This window comes from Pteropus alecto, unplaced genomic scaffold (assembly GCF_000325575.1).
Source record: "Pteropus alecto unplaced genomic scaffold, ASM32557v1 scaffold156, whole genome shotgun sequence".
Taxonomy (NCBI): Eukaryota; Metazoa; Chordata; class Mammalia; order Chiroptera; family Pteropodidae; genus Pteropus; species Pteropus alecto.
In genome coordinates, this window is record NW_006437746.1 from 3,905,300 (window position 1) to 3,924,754 (window position 19,455).

Genomic DNA, 19,455 nt, shown 5'->3' on the forward strand with positions numbered 1-19,455 from the left:
CTAAGCTAAGCCAGATAGCCCCACTGAGTCAAAGATAAACATTTTAAAGTTTCCTCTTTAGAAAGAGTTTCATCATTTTATACTCTGTCAGTAGCTTACAGAAATATGCAGGGACAGGAATCGCATATGACTGTGATCATTTAAAAAATCTTTGTTGATATCCTAAGTGAAGAAGCTCTTGTTTAATTTACATTTCTAGGATTTCTAGAGAGTTCAGTGCTTTGGCGTGTTTGATGGTCTTCCTCTGTGATTTCTGGAACAGAGGTAATCTGCCTTCTATTAAAACAAAAAAATTAATTCCCAACTCAGATTCCTTAAAACTTCCTAGACCCAGTCCCGGAACCAGACTTTGGTGTTTCACACGCATTGAGTCAGAGCCTGACCTTCCTCTAGGACAGGGGTCCCCAACCCCCCGGGCCACAGACAGGTACTGACCAGTCCATGGCCTGTTTGGACCTGGGCCACACAGCAGAAGGTGAGTGGCGGGCGAGCGAAGCTTCACCTATATTTGCAGCCGCTCCCCAGCGCTAGCATCACCGCCTCAGCTCCGCCTCAGATCATCAGGTGTTAGAGTTTCATAGGAGCACTGGTCCCAGGTGCCACAAAGGTTGGGAACCACTGCTCTAGGAAGTCTGAAGTGGTTTTAAGTGGCCTTCTCGCGCCCTCAAGTGGTCACATTGGCAACTGCAGCCTTGCCCCCTTTCCTGTCTTCAGAACCGGATTCACCCCCTGTAGGTAATCCCAGAGGGAATCACAAAAAAGGGAACCCCCACAGGCAGGGCTGGGCCTGGGCCTCGTTTGCTGTCAGACGACGTGGAGATTACTCTCCTTCGTGGCTGGCAGGTCCTCTTAGTGTGGGCCATTTGTGCCCTTGTCACCTTGGCTCTTGGGGAGGGACGGGAGGCCACAGGTCAGTTCTCACGCAGGTGCCCGATGGAGACAGAAAGTGGAGAAGATACTCCAGTTCTCATTCCCTGACCCCCCTAAAACTCTGAGTTCTCTGGCTTCTTTTTTATAGAGGTGGGAAGTTATAAGGAAATAACATCATTAAAATTAATTTCCATGGCTATGAGGGGATTCCTGTTAGAGAACCTCGAAATCTCCTAGCAGTAAGCAGTCATTCTTGTTACACCCTAGTTTTTAACAAAAGTCAGGAAACACTTGTGAAGAAGTTTCTAGAACTTTCTACAAGTGAGGGTGACTAACCTTAAGAGAAAGACAGGAGACCTAAAGACGTGTAACTTTCTAACATTATGCCCCACGGCCCTCTTCACACTCCTCACTCCTTACATTCTGCTCCAGGCTGTGAAAATAATACAGTCACTGCAGAAAAAACTTACTAAAAATCCCCCATATCCTGTCTATGGCCACGCCACCCTGAACAAGCCCGATCCCGTCTGATCTCGGAAGCTAAGCAGGGTCGGGCGTGGTTAGTACTTGGATGGGAGACCACCTAGGAAGACCAGGTGCTGTAGGCGTAAAAAAAAAAAAAAAAAGAGATTGTAAGCTGACAAGGCCCTTGCAATCTGTGAAGTCAACCAAGGGTTGCCTCACCTAAAAAAAAAAAAAAAAAAAAAATCACCCATATCCTATAATCAAAGCTATTGACCATTAACATTTGGCATACACCTGAGGTGTATAAGCATACACATAATTTTGGAATCACATAGGCATGTGAAGTATGTGTATCCATGTCTGTACACACACGTGCATACACACACACATACACGCTTTTATCCTGTTTTAAAATACTTTAAGTATGTGTGTCATTAAATCTTTTTTTGAAAATGCAATTATAGTCTGCATAATAGTATAAACACCATGATCGATTTTATAGCAATCAGGCTTTTGACGCTCATTTTTGTAGGCTATCGTCACGATGCTGAGGTGAAGATCCTTTAAACGATCAAACTTGATTATTTCCTTAGGATAAATTCTCGCAGTAGAATTTTTGGGTCAAAATAATCTGAACTTCTAAATTCTGTTGATAGTTAATACCAAGTTTTCTTTTAAAAGCTGGTTCAGTTGCTGCCATCCCTGCAGAGTGGAGAATGTCACTGATTGTGATTCTTTTTAACCTCGCCAGTGATAAATAAAGCGTGGAATATTATTTTAATTTGCAATTTTTTTAAATCGCGAGACAGGTGAGGATTTTTCTCTTACATTTATTGGTCATTTACACTTCTCGTCATTTGTCTTTTCCTAATTTTCTTTTTTACATTGGACTGTTAATTGAGTTATTTGCATATATGGGTTGTTCTTTTTTGCCATATAGTACAGATGTCTTATTTGTCATTTGCTTTTAGTTTATAGTATTTCACCTGAAGAAGTATTGTGTGTGTGTGTGTGTGTGTGAGTGTGTTCACAGTTTAAAAACTATGGGAAAGTACTATAGCAAATAACCTTTATTTACCTACCACCCAGAATGCACAAACATTTGTATGTTGTCGTTTTGGCTTATTGACTTATTTTTTATAAAGGAAGCAGCTATTACAGATAGATCGGTTTCCCTTCCCATCCTATTTCCCCCTTCCCCGGGCAGCTGCTGTCGTGAATTGAGTGCATGGATCCTTCAGTCCCAGTGTTTTTACTGTTACGACATATACAAGTATCAATAAACAACATCCAGTACTGGTTTGTGTGTGCGCACGTGTGCGCGCTTTCACTTACGTGTACATGTGTGTGTGCTTTCACTGACATGTCTAGTACCTGTCATATTAATGCATCACTGAGCCATCTTCCTATTCGCACATCAGTACGTTCAGTTCAGTTCAGTTCATAATGACATGTACAAATCCAGTTCATTCATTTTGACTGCTGTGTAGTATCTCATCCCGTGAATATAAGTCCAAATTCTTCCTCAATATTTGCGTCAATTTCTCTATGCCGGTGAACACTGACGATGCTCTGGGTGTCCAGGTTTTTCCTTCAGGGCTGCAGTGAGCATCCGTACGCACACCTCCTTCCTCACACCGGGAGGCCTTCTTGAGGGGCGTCCCTCGGCGTGTGCGTAGGTAATGTGGGTTTCCAGCTCTCTGGCCTCTTGTCACATTCTTCCCTAAGCGGTCATGCCAGTCGACACTCCCCTCTTGTCCCGCCCCTTCACCAAGACATTGTCAGGCTCAGTGGTCTTTGCCCATTGGGAATGAGATAGCCTCTCATTGTGCTTTTAATTTGCACATCCTGATCGCTGGTGGCATCGAACATCTTTTTAAATGGTTATTGCCTGGAGTAGAACAGGTAGGTTTCTCCTTCCTATTCTTTGCCCATTTTTTTTTTTTTTTTTACCCACTGGGTTGTCTTTGTCTTATTAATTGTAGACTTTTTAAAAATATGTTTTAGATACTAGTACTTTGTCATATGGCTTGGCCTTTTATTTCTTCAACTCAGATTTATTGCCCTCAGACCGCTGCCAAGTCCCTCCTAGTATGTAGCTGATTTGAAATTACGTTATAGTCTTAAGTAATGTGGCAGATATTCAGAGTATTAAAAAGTTCTGTGGGAACCACTCAGAGGATTGGGGAGACACTGAGACAGCAGTGGGTCTGGCGGGGCCTTCCTGAGAAGTGGGGTACAGAGGCAGAAGGGCACATGGTCAGCCTCCAGGTCTGCAGCCACGCTCGCCCGGGCCAGCAGCGCACCCTCCTGCCTCCTCCATCTCCTGCTTCTCTCCATGCAGCCTCAAGTCCCCAGTCCCTCGCCCTCAAATCCCCGGTCCCTCGCCCTCAAGTCCCCGGTCCCTCGCCCTCTCTTTCCGCCTCCCTGCCAACAGGAGCAGTTTGGCTTTTCCACTTATTTGTCTTTCAGACTTTGTGTTTGTTGTTTTATGTCGAACAGAAGTTTCGACTTTTGATATCCTATTTATCAGTCTCTACCTTCGTATGATCTTTTGTGCTTTTTATGTCTTACCCAAGAAATCCTGTTCTACGCCAAAGTCAAAGACAGCTGCCTAGATTTTCTTAGAATAGCTTTTGTTTTTCACACTGAGCTCTTCAATCCGTCTTTTGTAGTTAAATTCACCTCCTTTTCTGTGGCTTTCCCTCTACGTGGATACTTTGAGTCCTCTCCAAGCTCCAAGGCCACATCGGCTGTCTCTCCTCTGTCACTTTGTGCTCCGCCTGCTCTGGGGACACTCAGGGTCCGCCAAGGGGATTTCTCTGTGTCTGGAGCACTGTTTGTGTTTGTGACATTGGAAGTTTGGTTTCATGCTGTGGACCCTGGCTCCAGAGGCTTGATTCCACTAGTGTTTCAAATTCCTTCAGTTTTGGGAACTCCCTTGGAGCCTGTCAGGTATGTTTTGTGCCTGGCATGGGAAATGGTTTATAAGGGACCCAGGGACAGCCATAAAAACGCTTCTGCTTACCCTGAACACGTGGCCCATGTGTTCAAAGGAACTGATAATGTAAGTTGTTCTCGTCAGTGTCCTAGCCTTATGGACACTAAAGTTATTCTAAGAAGTTGGGGCGCTTCAGATTTTTCTCACTCTTGCTCGCCCCCACTTAGAAAAAGAGAAAACAAGAAAAATCATTATCCTTCCCACAATCCATATTTTCTATAGTTCGGATGAAAAAATACCTGAAAATTAAGAAAGTAAGACTTATAAGACTGTCCTGATAGGTCGTCACCAGCAACCCTTGGAGAACATGGTAAAGGTGACGGTCCCAAATGCCTGTGGGAAGCGGCAGCTTCAAAAGGGACTGTTGCCCAGGACCCCCACGTGCACGCGGCCCTGCTATCCTGTCACCGGATGTCTCGCCGGCTTCTTTCTCAGCACAGGGGAGGTTTGAGCAGTGGGTGTAGGGTGATTCCCAAGTCAGCCCTTGGTCCTCCCCTCCAGGCAGCACCCCAGGGGGCCCTGTCTCCTGGCCTTAGCCATGGGCCACCAGCAGCTTGCAATAACCGGAAACTTATCGACAGTTGGCATTGTTTGCCCGTTTATTTCTGCTCGAAGAGATTTTTGCCTTCTTTTCTCTGTGTCCGCTGCATAGTAACATTTTCTTTTGACCCTGCCTTTGTGTTTCTTCCTAGGCCGGAAGCTGAGAGGAAAAGCCTTTTATTTTGTCAACGGCAAAGTGTTTTGTGAGGAAGACTTCCTGGTGAGTTTGTCGCCAAGGCTCCCCTTCCCGCAGTCCAAGGCAGAACCAGGTGGGGAGACATGGAGGGGCCCCGGCCAGGACCAGAGGGTGGCTCCCCTCTGTGCTCCTAGCGCCCGCGGGCCGCTGTGCTGCCCGAGGAGGGGGTCCTGGCCTTCCTTCCGCAGATGCCCGCATTCTAAGGCAAATGACAAACGGCAGGGCTTTGGGCTCTGAAGGGACTTCAGGGTCAGTCAGCCTGTCCTCTTGTTGCTTTGCTCATTTCTGCCTGCTCCAGCCGTCCCCGAAACCCCGGACCCAGGTCCGCCTTCTTTACCTCTCACCCCGCCTGCTCTCCGTGGGGACCCAGCCTCTCACGTGCCTCCACAGTCCATTTATGGGCCATCGACCCCCAGATCTGAGCTCCAGCCCTGTCAGCACCTCTGAGGCCAACTGTCGACATCTCACTAACCACTGGACAGTCTCTGGATTGGCCCCTAGCCCCTTAACGCCACTCGTCTGAAGCAGAAACATCACCTTGCCTTGGGTCCTATCTCTGAGAACTATGTCCTAGGTTCGTCCTCGACCCCCGTTTTCTAGTCTCTCCCAGATGCCAAGCCCTGAGCCTTGTGCCACCACGTCCTCCCTGGGCCTGCTTGGCTCACGAGGTCGACGCAGCTCTGCCAGCCTGGCCTAAGGGTCTCCTCCACGTGTGCGCGTCCACCGGGGTGGGGGCGGGGCGGCACGTCGCCAGCGTTCAGAGCATGCGCAGAAAAGCTCTGCCTCCCTCCCCACCTTGTCTCGCTCACCTCCTCCGTGCAGCCCCCGCCTCCGGGGCCTGCCTCGGCAGAGCACGTGGCGCACAGCATCTTGTCGGGTGAGGAGTCTTTTTCCCCGACGGGACCGTAGGCTCCTGGGGAGGGAAAATGACATCTCACTGACCACTAGACAGAGCACATGGCGCATAGCATCTTGTCGGGTGAGGAGTCTTTCTCCCCGACGGGACCGTAGGCTCCTGGGGAGGGAAAAATATGCTTCTCCACCTTTATATCATCGGATCTGAACACGATGCCGAGCGCGGAGTGACGCTGGGGAAATGGTAGTTGCACCGAGCCTGCATTTCAGCGGTGAGGAATGTGAGGCCCAGAGCTGGCCTGGGACCAGCTTCTTTGTGGATATGTGGATTGCTCATTATGACTCGCATTTGCCAGGCACAGACTAGCAAACCCAGACTGGCTTAAGCAAAAAGGAAATTCACTCCAGCAAGGCCCTCAGGAGTCATTCTCTCCTCCGTTTTTTGGCCCTGCCTCTCACTGTTAGCGTCTGTCTCGGGCACTGTAAGATGGCCACGTGGTGGCATCATCGGATCTGAACACGATGCCGAGCACGGAGTGACGCTGGGGAAATGGTACTTGTACCGAGCCTGCATTTCAGGGGAGTGTGAGGCCCAGAGCTGGCCTGGGACCAGCTTCTTTGTGGATGTGTGGATTGCTCATTATGACTCGCATTTGCCAGGCACAGACTAGCAAACCCGACTGGCTTAAGCAAAAAGGAAATTCACTCCAGCAAGGCCCTCAGGAGTCATTCTCTCCTCCGTTTTTTGGCCCTGCCTCTCACTGTTAGCGTCTGTCTCGGGCACTGTAAGATGGCCACGTGGTGGCAGCCCGCAGAGTGTCAGTCCCGCTTTGAGAAGCCTCTGCGAACAGCTCCTGGAGCCTCATTGGCTCTTGTTGGGTCTCACGCCATCCCTGGGCAAAATCATTGGTGCTGGAGGAATGCGAGGCTCTGATAGGCTAGATCCGAGTGGGTCAGCCCCACGGGAATCGTGGGGCCTGCGAGGTGGGCCTGGGGCTGGAGCCCAGGTGAAATTGCAGAGCTGTCCTTACCCCCAGAATGGAGCAGGTGCGGGACACCGAAGCCGCTACTACATAGTGAAGAGTTGCGGAAAGTTCCCAACTTTACCTTTTTTCCACTTTCCTTTAAGTTGTGTGCGCCATATCTAAACTTAAAGTACCTTCCAGTGCATAGTGTCTAGTGCGTTTTCTGAAGAGAGTTCCTCATTTCTTTCAAGACTCCAGCTGTGTGTGTGTGTGTGTGTGTGTGTGTGTGTACGGTAAGGTACTTAATATTTATCAAATTTTTTTGAAGCTAACTATAAAAGATATTGGCCTTTTAACCAGAAACAGATTTGAATTTGAGTCTTGTTCTTACTCTTTATAGGCTGTGTGACTTTCAGAAGGTCGCTTAACCTCTCTGAGCTTCCATTTGTGAAACAGTATACTATAGACATTGCAGAATTTTAAGGATTAATTAGAGTGGTGGTCTCAAACTTGAACATGTATTAGAATCCCCTGAAGGGCTTGTGAAAACACAACTTCCCTGGCCCACCACCCCCTCATTTTCCAATTCGGTAGGTCTGGGGTGGAGCCCAAGAATGTGCATTTCTTAAAGTTCTGGGTGATGCCAGGGAACTCCTCTTCGAGAACCCCCAGGTTGGAAATTAAAGCCTCTCTGTGTGCAGCCTCTTACAGAGGGCCTGGCATGGCGTGGGTGCCAGGCACAGCTACCGTTAGGGCAATTGGAATTAGTATTTGTGGTGGCTTTCGTGGCAGAGAATATTCCATGATTCATCACACAGCTGTGTTGTCCTCGCGGAAATGATAGGTTGCCGAACAGAGTGACAGATCTTTCTAAGAAGTTCCTCGTAATCCTCGTGACTGTCAGGGAAGTGGCTGGATCATCTGCCTTGCCTGCGTTTACCTTTCTCTTCTGCTTCCTCTGCAGTACTCCGGCTTCCAGCAGTCTGCTGACAGGTGTTTCCTCTGTGGCCATCTGATCATGGACATGGTGAGTAGGGTCGGTCCAACGAGATCAGAGCACGGTGGAAGGGGAGGCTTTCAGAGAAAAAAGAAATGAACGGTCGAGAACAGTTATCTTGACTTGTGATTGCAGCTGGTTTTGTTAAAAGTGGACCCCATGCAATGCAGCTGTTTGCTCCAGTAGAACCCACGTTGTTGGCGATTATTGGTACCAGCACCCTCATCCATCCAGTGCACGCGACGTGTGCTTCTGATGAAGCTCTGACCTCTGGGCTGTTCAGATCACACGGGCCTCCCTCTGATCGTCTGTGGTCCTGGCGGCATCCCAGGGGAGATGCCAAATGGAGCCTATTGTCACTGTAGAATTCTCAGCTACCTTGGAGTAGGCACAGAAAGTCAGATAAACATGGCGTTATCCCCTGTGTTCAGCTCAGCTCGATCCGTTCCTAAAATGAGTTTTTGGGAACTATCATTAGTTCTGGAACAATGGAACAAGGAAGAGTTTTATGCGTTCTGTTTCTTGCTCAGCCACTGGCTCTCTGACCTGTCTTGGGCCTCAGAATCTTTCTCTCTTTGGTAGGGACAGTTTTTCGTTCGGTGAGGTTGTGGGCTTAAAGAATACAGCGTTCTTATTCTGTCTCAAGGATCAAATTGTCCTGTCCACCTTTGGAGATCGGTCCTGTAGAATTTCTTTAATGTACTGGGCAGAGAAAAATGATTATAGAATATGCTCTTATGAAATCCCTAAGTTGACCTATTCATTCATTCTGGAGAAGGGAATTACTAATTATTGCTGTTTTTAAAATTTTACCTTTTTATTGAGAAACAACTCAGAGAATAAAGGGTACACATCTTAAATGTACAGCTGCATGAATATTTACATTTGCATATACCATGGAAGTACCACTTAGATCAAGATGTGGATCATCCCACACCCTAGAAAGTTCCTTTTTGGCCTTCTCCTACTTAAGACCCCCTTCTCACAAAGGTACCCACTTTTCTGACCTCTCTTGCCCCAGATTTGTTTTGCTGGTCCTGGAACTTCATATAAACAAAAGCATAGAGTGTAGACTCCTTTGGATCTGCCTTTTCTCAGTGAGAAAAATGTTTTCGAGATTCATTCATGTTGTTGCTTGTGTTGGTAGTTTATTTTCATTGCTAAGTAGAATTCCATTGTAGGAATATAGCAGTTTATTTATCCATTTCCCACTGATGGGGTTTTGGGTGGTTTCCAGTTTGGGGCTATTTATGAATAAAGCTGCTGTGAACGCTCTTAGGCATGTCTTTAAGGGATGTAAACACTCATTTCTGCTGGTTTTATGTTGACACATACAAAACAATGATCCAGAGCTGTCCCCGTTTATGAAGAGAACCTGCTGTCAGCCAGGCTTTGATACACCACAGCAGAGCTTAGCTCTGTGAGCAGCACCCCTGGGAACATGGCCCTCCACCCAGTCCCCCCTGGGGGGTCAGGCAGGAGCCACACGCCCTCACTCCCGCCTTCCCCAAGAGCCCGCCAGCCTCCTCAGGGTGCCACTGCTCTTTAGCAAAATTCGTCCTTGATTTCAGAGTCCCTCTGTCATATCTACCACGTAGGAGGTCAACAGTGTCCGAAGTTGTAAACATGATTACACTCTATTCTGAGTAGCCTAAGCCTTCTCTAGGTATTTAATTTATTGCTGTATGACACACCACCCCAAAAGTTAGTGGTTTAAAACAACAGTGACTTATTATTTATCATGATTCCATGGATCACGAGTTAAGTCAGGGCTCAGCAGGGCGATTCTTCTGCTCTTTGTGGCATTGGCTGGGTCTCTTTCTTAGCTGTGTTCAGCTGGTGGGAGAGTTGAACGTCCAAGATGACCTCTCACGTTCCAGGCCTTTCTCGCTGTGGCTGCTAATCTCATCTAGTATCTTGCTCGGACTTCCTTACAGCAAGAGAGAGGAAGCAGAAGCTGCCAGTCTTCTTATATGCTTAACTCAGAAGTTTCAGAACGTCATTTCTCCCTCATTCTGTTGATCAAAGAATGTCACAAGGCCAGTCCTGACTCAAGGGGAGGGGACACGGTCTCCCTTCTTCCAGTGAGGATCAGCCTGTGCGTACGGGAAGGGAAGGAACTGAGTTTGGGAGACAATCTCTACCACACTGGATAATGTGAACTTGAACCTGGATTCTGGCAGGCCTTCTCTAGGACTTGCAAACTCTTCGTGAATGTCTGTCTGGTAGTGACACTTAGTTTTAAAAACAGAACCCTTACCTGCTGCCCCAAATTATAATGGTGCAGAGAAAGATTCCTTCAGATACCATTCTCGGTTCTCCAGCAGAACCCCATTTGTTCAACTCTTTGTTTTGATTGTCTGTCCGTGCCCCGCTTTGTGCTAGACGGATTAACTACTCTGGGCTTGCAGCTCGGAAATGGGCATTTTCCCACGTTAAAAAAAATAATAATAATTCCAGCCAATCAGAGCGCAACAAAATGGCATCTTTATCCTACCGTGCTCCTGGAACAGTGTGGGTTAAATTAATTTAATGGTTTCTTTCCGCCAAGACAGCTTTAGCCCAAGGGTGAAATGCGTCCCAGGGTCTGAATGGCCAAGTGGACTTTGGCAGCCCAGCGTAGTTCTTTTTATTTTGGTATCTTGAGAGGGACCTTGAAAGTTAGTGAAATCCTAGAGGGAACGAGGAAGCTGGAAAGCTGGGCGAGCAGGAAGTCCTCCCCTCACCCCTGTGGCCGTCTCGTGAGGTGGGCACAGTGTGTGAGTGTGCAAGGCGTGGCAGTGGCCTCTGGAGACAGGAAGGAGCGGGCACAGGCCCGTCTTTGCCACAGGTCTCACAGTGCACTGACAAGGTTTCCCGCAGTTTCAAGTTCCCTTCCTTCTGCCTCTCTGGGGGCGCTCTGTGTGGCCCCCACTCCCGAATGCCGATGACTCTTGTGTCCGTTGCTTGCAGATGTGTGTTTCGGTGCCAGCTTGCTGGTGCTGCTTCCAAAGCTCAGTTGTTTGTACTCAGTTTCATGGCCCAGGTAATTGCAGAAATGAATCTCCTACTGAGTCACTGAAGATTTTTTTCAACTGCACATTATAGAAAAACCGAGACGCGTGTTAACTCAAACTTTCACGTGCATCAGAATCACTTGATGAAAACGCCAACTGCGGGGCCTTACCCCAGAGTCAGAGTCAGTGATTCTAGAGCTCTGGAGTGGGGCCCGAGAATGCGCCTTTCTCACAAGTTTCCAGGTGATGTCGGTGCTGCAGATCTAGGAATAGTACTTGAAGAACCACTGACTTAAGAGGAACAATGTTTTATCTTACCCAGCAAGAGGTTCGGAGGTAGGCAGTTCCGTGGTGGGTGAATTTGGTGACTGACTCACTGACGTCACCGAGGAGTCTCTTTCCATCTCTCCTGTCCCCTCTCCTCTGTCTTGGCTCTGTCCTGGTTTCAGGATGGCCTCTTACAGTTCCAGGCATCACATCCAGATCAGATGACGCTGAGAGAGGAAAAAGGTTTGTGGGGCTTTCTCTTCCGTGTGTTTAAAAACAACAGCAACAAAGAGGCTTTGCTTGTACTTGGATTTGAGATAATCGGGGGCCGAGTCACGGCTTCTGGATTATCATGCGGCAGAGTCAAAGCTGCTTAGAAGGGGCCCCAGGAGGCCGGAGTTAAGAGGTTTTTTCCCAGAGCTCTGCATTTTCCTGGGGAATTTCCTTTCATCTTTCCGTGTGTTCGCCACTTCCCAGATCTGGGATGGATCCTTTCGTGGCCCTGCTCTGCATCATTTCCTGCAAAGAACCGTAAACATTTTTTTGATAGAGAGCCCTTTAAATTCTGTCCCGAAGGTTTCTGAGTGCAGGAGAAAGATCCTGTTTGGTCTCCTCCTGTTTGTACGTGTAACTGGATTAGCCTGTCCTGCCCCGTGTCATCTCTCCTGACCTTGGTCCAAGTGAAACTCTGGAGCGAGTGTGCCCGCGTGGTGTGATTGCTCACACGGTCCCTCCGCCTGATGTGCTTCTGCCTTCCATTGTGCCCTCCTTCCCCAGCATCCCACTGAGTCCTGGCCTTGTTCTTCTTGCCCCCAGATCCTGCAGGCCCTGGGGAAGTCCTACCACCCCGGATGTTTCCGCTGTGTCATCTGTAACGAGTGTTTGGACGGAGTGCCCTTCACCGTGGACTCGGAGAATAGGATTTACTGCGTCCGAGATTACCACAAGTAAGGAGGGCCGGGAGCCGCATGCATGAGCCACACGGATTGGAACTCAGCAGAGCGACACATGGCAGCCGGCTGAGGCCCATCTGCAGGCAGCTTGTACCGTTAGTCGACAGTTCAACAAAGGCTTAATGGTGTGAGAGGGTGGGGGGGGGGTCCTCAGGAGCTCAGCTGATGCCTGAGCAGACAGGAACTGATTAATGAATCATGTTTACTGAAGAAAAAACCATCAAATCCGCAAGTCCCATGTCTCCAGCTTTACCTGACTTCACAAGGCACCAATTCAGGGGGCCGCCGCCACCCTTGGGTGCCTGGGCCTGAACCAGGCACCATGTGGAGAATAAACAGTCTCTCTCCCTAGTGAGAGGGACCCAGATGTGCTCGTTACCACTTGGGAACAGTCCCAAAGCTACATAAGCAAGTCCCCAAGAGTGAATCGGCTCTGTCTGCTCAAGGGCTGGAGGTTCACTTGAACAGCAAAGGCGGGACGTGGGGCTCTGTGCGGGCCCCGGGGGTGAGTCTCCCAGGAGCACCCCAATGTGCGTCTTACTGCCGCTTTGCTTCTCCTCCCAGGGTGTTGGCCCCCAAGTGTGCAGCCTGTGGGCTTCCCATCCTTCCACCCGAGGTAAGAGGCTTCTCCAGACCCGCTCCTGGGGCCTTCCTTGGCTTGGAGTTCTCCCTGGGGTCATTTACAAGATCTGCGTCCTGTCCTTTTACCTTTGAAAAAAGTCCTCTAGAATCTCGACTCTGAGATGCGTAGTGTGCTCGCCAAGAAGCCCCCCTCTCAGCTGGCTTTCCCAGCCCAGGGCCGTCTCGTGCCCTGTTTGTCCCTGTGATCAAGTCAGACTCTGACTTGGTACTAACTCCCAGATCAGAAGATGAGCAGATGAGCAAAGCCACACGGGTGGTTTTCTCAGAGTTGGTGCCAGCATCCGAGGAGGTGGGGCTGCTGTCCCTCCTGCTGCTTTTCCTCCCCGTGCGGCTCCTCTCCTGGTTTCTGCTCTTCTCCTAAGGCCACCTACGTGATCCTCAGAAGCATCCCCCCTCCCCCCGCAACATGCGGAGCCCCCCAACCGGCCTCTCGTTCTTGCTTTTTCTCGGTCCAGGGCTCAGATGAGACCGTCCGCGTCGTGTCCATGGACAGAGACTACCACGTGGAGTGCTACCACTGCGAGGTGGGTCCCTCCCCGCCCAGGCCCCAAAGCCTGATTGACGGCCCAAGAGAAAAGCATCCTGGGGGACTGGGGCAGTGACTGGGGCAGTGATGGCCCACGAGGTTCAGACAAGGGGCCGCCCCTCAGAGCTGATGGAGGGAATGGGGGGGCCTGATTGGTGGGGTGGGGTGAGGTTTGAGAGGATGCAGGCGTTTAGGCCGTGAAGGTCTGTACTATTTTCTCCACCATCATAACTGCCGAGTCCCGAAGCCGTCACAGCTTCCGTCCCGGAGGCTGCAGAGCGGGACGGTCACGGGGAGGGTGGGTTTTACGTCCTGTTTGGGGGCCACATCGTCTGGCAGATGTGTGATTTGGGGGACGGACCCCCTCCCCTCCAGCTCGTAGGCTGTTCTGTGAGCCCCTCTCTCTGCTGAGCCCTGGAAGTCATAAGGAAACCCCCACTGGGCAGCAGGGATGGCTCGGGCCGCTGTGAAGGTGGGTGGTGGCCGTCCGCTTCTTCTCTGTCCTCGTGTCACACACACCTCAGGCTGAAGAAGCCACCGGTGCCCCGTGACTGTTAGGCCTGCCAGGGGGCGCCGCTCAGCAGCCCTCGTTTATGGTGCAAATACAGGCACAGTCAGTGCCCGTGGACTTCCAGCCAGAAAGAAGTAGACTCACCCATGAAAGGAGATGGGGTGCATTTTGCGCTGTGGTGTCGGGGAGAGAACAGGGCATGGGGGTGACAGGTGGCTTGATCCCACCACCAGCACTGAAGAAATAGCTGGGAATCATGGTCGGTGGTGCCCCAGGTGCTGGCGAGAAAGGTGAGGACACTGAATAGACAGTCCCCACTGCGTATTCCAGACCAGTGCTGTCCAGTAGGAACTCGAGAGCCACGGAGTCAAGTCATGAGAGCAGTTTGTTTTCTAGTAGCCACGTTTAAAAAGTCAGAGAAATAGGCAGGATTGGTTTTTGTGACCATATTTTATTCCACCTAATCTATCCAAAATGTATTGTTTCAGCCTGTAGTCACTATAAAGCATTTTCCCCGAGATATTTTATATCTTTTTTATGTCCTAAGTCTTGAATCTGGTGTGTGTTGACATCTAGGCTCGTTTCTGGGCAGCCCCGTTTCGAGTGTTCGGTACCAACACGTGGCCAGTGGCCTGGGGCTTGGACCGTGCCATCCAGACCTCCCCTGGGGAGCGCGGGGCGCTCCGCATCTGCATTCTGTGTCAGTATTACAGTCCTTCTGCTTGGTTTTGTTACCACCGGACATTCTTGCCTCACCCAGGACTGTGGTCTGGAGCTGAATGACGAAGACGGCCACCGCTGCTACCCGCTGGAGGACCACCTGTTCTGTCACTCCTGCCACGTCCAGAGGCTGGACAAAGACCCCTCAGCCCCGGCGCTTCACCAGCACTTCTAGCCGGAGCCTCTTACCGACTCGGGGCGGGGGGACGAGAGGCCAGGGGGGCACAGTGAGCAATCCGCCTGTAGTCCCAGTGGCCCCTGGGGTAGAACTGGGGTGGGGAGTGCCTGCGCCTGTATGGGGGTGCCTCTCCTTTCACCACCGAGGTGAACCCTGCTCGTCAGGTTGTGTATTTTCCGGGTGCCTTTCTCCACCGCCATGCCCTTATCACATTACTCAGGAAGACCCGCCAGCAAGCGGGCGGCATGTAACATCACATCAGTGCCACCGAATGACCCGGCCTGTCCCCTCTGGGAACAGCCCACTTCAGAGGGAAAAGGTTTGCACTGAACGCATTTCACATTGTCCTCTGAAGAGAGATTTCAGCTGCCGATGTGTTCGGCCCTGTCCCTCCCTCCAGAAAATTACCTGCACTCAACGTCCCACCACACACACACACACACACACACACGCATGCACGCACACACACACGCACACACGCACGCACGCACACACATGCACGCACACACACCATGATTTAAGGCTTTCTTCGTCCCCAGAGCTTCAGTTCTTCTGTAGAATGGCTGCGAATTTTAATTGCCTTGTGGCAAGAGAGAAGCTCTTAACATGTGCTTTGTATCTTAGGGAGAGTTTTCTTGGTAAAGCGGAGCCACGCGTTGGAATAAAGTGAGACAGGGCGTCCTCCTTCTACACCGACAGCATTCTGTCCCCCCACAAATCTCCACTCCCTTCCAGGCAGCTGGGGGCCTGACGGGGATCGTCCTGTTCTAGCAGGGTGTGCTTTGGGGCAAGAGCTTGGTGCAGGCGCCAGGCCCCTTGCCCCCCGTTTGCCCTTTTTCCCTCCACGGCCCTCGAGAGTCTGCGACTTGGGAGTTGCTCCCGTGAAGGCAGGTCTCAGGACCCCACGTGCGGTCATCTGCTCGTGCCCGTTCAGCTTCTCTAATGATGGGCTTTTGGAAGGCCCGCCTGCGTCCTGAGAGCTAGCCCCTCATAAACAAGAGGTGTTTGCGTGTGTGTGAGACCCCAAAGCCAGCATGGAGGGCATGCCTGAGAATAAGTTATTATATTCGTTTCATAGGTTTCTCTCTTGCCCAGTTCTTGGCATAGGCAAGACATTTGAAGAAACCAGTATAAGGTACACTGCTTTTGTCTGTTTTTTTTTTTTTCTTTTTTAATTGTTTCCCTCCACTTCCAGTCTTCCACACACAAAAAATACCTCACAGATAAGAGCTTCACCAAATCTCAGAGAAAGAAGGAATTTGGCCCTCGCAGTGGACTCGGACACCTTCTTCGGTGCGTTAGGGACCTCTGGCTTCCTTCGGGCCGTGTACTCCAGCAGGTCAGGGCACTGCAACCCTAACCAAATTGGGTCAGCTGGGAATAGAGCCGATTGAAATTGGGTGCTACAGCCTTTCGCATTTCATCACACTGGCTCCCCGGGGTAGCAAGGGCGGAGGGAGGGCCACACACTGGCAAGATTTCAAGGTCACCTCTGCAGTGAAGAGGCAGAATTGGCCCCGCATGTCACAGGACGTCAGTTCCCCTTGGGATTTCAGTTCTGCTCCCCGTCTCCTTACCTCACACCTCGAGCCAGGGGCCTGGGGGGCTGGGGCCGTGGAGGGCTGTTGGCAGAACCCGAAGGCGCCAGGGGGGCCCGGTTCCACTTCTAGGCCATGTGTTGACTCCTTCGGAAGTGGTTGCCTGTACGAAGCACGGGATTGGCGCTGTGGATCGTTTCACAATTTTATTCGTGTCATTCTGCTGGGATCCTCAGGCCAGATGTCACTTCAGCCCAGGCCGCATGCTTTCGTCGGTTTCTTTTCACGATCTGAGCCTCCTGAAAACCTGTGATTGCGCAGGGCTGGGGACCTGACCCCTGGGGTCACGTTACTCTCTTCCCATCAAGTCCTCCAGTTCAGCTGGGGCAAGGTCGCTGGGCAGCTGAAGCCAGCCGATATGTCTCACCCTGTCTTGGCCAGCCCAGGAACGTGCTGGCATTTGCAGACTCACCTTTGCTCCACTGTCAAGGCCAGCAGAGTGAAGAAAGTTGTCTTGGAGCCACTGTCAAAAGCAGCAATGACTTGTTTGCAAATTGGGTAACTAATAGTTAAATCTGTGATTCATTTTTTTTTTTAAATGAAAATTTAGAAACAGCCTTGATCGAGATGATTCAGATCTCGCTGTAAATGTGGCATTTTATGTTGTCGAAGAAGAATAAGAGAATTTCCAGAAGTCTTAAAAATCTGGGCGGCAGTTTCTCGTGTCATCAGCGTCCCTGGAGAGGGCGCCGGGCAGGACTCTCGCTGCGTTTCTGTTCCCCTCCTGCTCAGGCCCTCGCCATGGAGAGACATTCACCTGCCTGGATTTAAACCTTCTGTAAGTTGTTAGCCAAATAGAACTATAACGGGCTTGTGTTTATAGGCACCTAGAAAGAAAGCACAAGCGCCTGGAAGGCCAGGGCGAATAAGTTCGTTGTGAACGTCGGAGCAAACAGCCCTTCCTGAGTGCCCTAGACACCTCTTGGACTTTAGATAAGCGAGAATTACGGCCTGGTTCCAGACCCAAAGCCAGCCTCCAGCCTTCTCCCTTGGCTCATTTTGCCCCTTTAGTTTTTGCGTGACTCACCCCACCTCCCACCCCGACCCCACCTCAGGAACTGCCTGGGTGGTCTGAGGGGAGCCAGTAACCCCGTGTGGCCTGCTGTTTCAGGATTCTCTGTCTCTCTGATATGGTTCCCCCATCCGTCGCTGACTAGATAGAGAGTGACGTGTCCATCTCTCACCACGGAAGGGCATCCTGCCCGTGTCATGACCCGTCCCCAGTGCAAGACTTTCATTGCTCTGTAGTTAGTGCTGGAGTGAAACCTCTTTCAGCTGAGTCCTGAGGTCATGCCATTGAGTCCTGGGTGGCTGATGGAACTGTCACGGAGTTCTGATCACCATCGAGCGCTGCCGTCACCTTGTCTCCACGGGCTCGAGTCACGTACAAAGGGAAGACAGAACTGCTAGGACCTGAGAGATTTGGCATTCACCGTCCTTTGCAGGCTGTCTCTGTGTGCCACTTCCCGTGTGTGTGCAAGCGCGAGCTGTGACAGCTGCTGGTACTCTTGCAAAGCATACGTGCAAGACGACTTCACGCCATCGATGCTTGATGCACTTGTTAATAAAACCCTGTCTGCCAGCAAACCAAATTCTTTGTACTCTCCTTTGTGCCAGAAACAGCCCTAATTTCCCAGTTACTATTTGAAGTAACTTTTTAAAAGTAATAGGAAAGAAAATAAAACACGAGTGACATATGTTAGCTCTCTGTCATTCTGAGCCAGAACTGGACAGATGTGGGACATTTCCATGGAGTGTATGAAAATGTCAGCCGTGTGGGGAGGTGGAAATTACTTTCCTCTGTGTCTCTTCTACTAGAAAATTATTCAAAAATTTATTGTTACTATAAAATTATGCAAAATATCGTTACTATAAAATTATTTGAAATTTTACTGTTATAAAATGATTCAAACTATCATGATAATAAAACTGCATCAATTTCTCCAACACTATGATATTTACTGAGTGTTCTTTTGTGTGTGGGGGGTAAGAAGATGGTGCTTTTTGCTAAGTGCATTTAGTCTTCTCTTAGAGCCCTCAGTTCTTAAAGGAACACTTGGGTGTCAAAACTGGGAAGGGTCTGAGATTTTACCCTGTAGGTATGTGCCTTATTTCAGTCAATGATAGACCACATGTATGAGGGTGGTCCCATAAAATTGTAATGGAGCTGAAAAATCCCTCTCACTAGTGACATCACAGCCATCAACAAGTCACGATGCCTTACGTGTTTGTAGCGATGCTGGTGTGAACAAACCCACTGCACTGCCAGCCGTGTGAAAGTGTGTCACCTACAGTTATGCACAGTCCATAACACTCGGTAATGACAATAAATGACTGCGTACTGGGTTATGTATTATATTTTTATCGCTATCTTAGAGTGCGCTCTTTCTACTTATAAAAAAAGTTTGCATAAAACAGGACGTGGTGTGACCCTGGCAGCAGCCTCCTGCATCTCGTGTTTACTGTGTCTCGATTGCATTTAACCCCGTGTTGTTCTGTACCACAACGTGCTATACAGGTTTGTGGCCCAGGAGCAATAGGCTCTGCCACAGAGCCTCGGTGTGGGGCAAGCTGTACCATCTAGGTTGGTCTGAGTGCGCTCTGTGATGTTCATACAATGACGAAACTGCCTAATGGCACATTTCTCAGAATAGACCCTCGTCATCAAGCAGCCCATGACTGTGCTTACAGGCTAATAAGTTAGCGTGCTGTGGTTTCACGGGTCCTGGCAGAAGTTATGAGACTCCTAGGTCAGAGACAAAGGACAGTTTAATACTCACAGCAACAGTAGTAGCATTTCACTTTATGGGCATCTGCACCGGTTCCCTGAGCCCGAGCTCCAGCGGGACCCATGGACAAGGCCATGTGATAGCTGCGCATGCAATGGGCTGTATTACAAGAAGGAACTCAAGCCCAGGGAACCACAGTTTTTTGTTTTTTGTTTGTTTTTATAATGGGCGGTGAGCCTGCCTGAGGTTGCTCCAGACAGACACATTTCATTCAAGACAGTTCACTACACCAGCATCCTTGAAAGGACAATGTGGAGCTAAGGCAGTCGGCGCCTAGCTCACTAGGTGTGTAGGAAGGTGAGAGATCTTTGGAGAATTATCTAAGAGTCGGCAGTTTCTTCTGCGGAATCCTTAATATTGAGATTTTTAAGGTCATGCTGCACTGG

The 19,455-nt window shown here is 49.9% G+C and overlaps 1 protein-coding gene and 1 non-coding gene across 2 annotated transcripts in view; both read left to right on the forward strand.

Annotated features, from left to right (window-relative positions):
- LIMD1 (LIM domains containing 1) overlaps positions 1-18,232 on the forward strand; it is a 59,473-nt gene extending 41,241 nt beyond the window's left edge. The window contains exons 3-8 of the mRNA XM_006914856.3: positions 5,029-5,096; positions 7,857-7,919; positions 11,969-12,099; positions 12,670-12,721; positions 13,203-13,271; positions 14,545-18,232. Of these exons, the coding sequence (XP_006914918.1) occupies positions 5,029-5,096; positions 7,857-7,919; positions 11,969-12,099; positions 12,670-12,721; positions 13,203-13,271; positions 14,545-14,679 (518 nt within the window). The 3' untranslated portion in view covers positions 14,680-18,232. The remainder of the gene's footprint in view (positions 1-5,028; positions 5,097-7,856; positions 7,920-11,968; positions 12,100-12,669; positions 12,722-13,202; positions 13,272-14,544) is intronic.
- LOC112482073 lies at positions 1,360-1,478 on the forward strand. Its single transcript, XR_003047191.1, has one exon. It is a non-coding gene; the product is annotated as a 5S ribosomal RNA (ribosomal RNA).
- Positions 18,233-19,455: the final 1,223 nt, after the last annotated feature.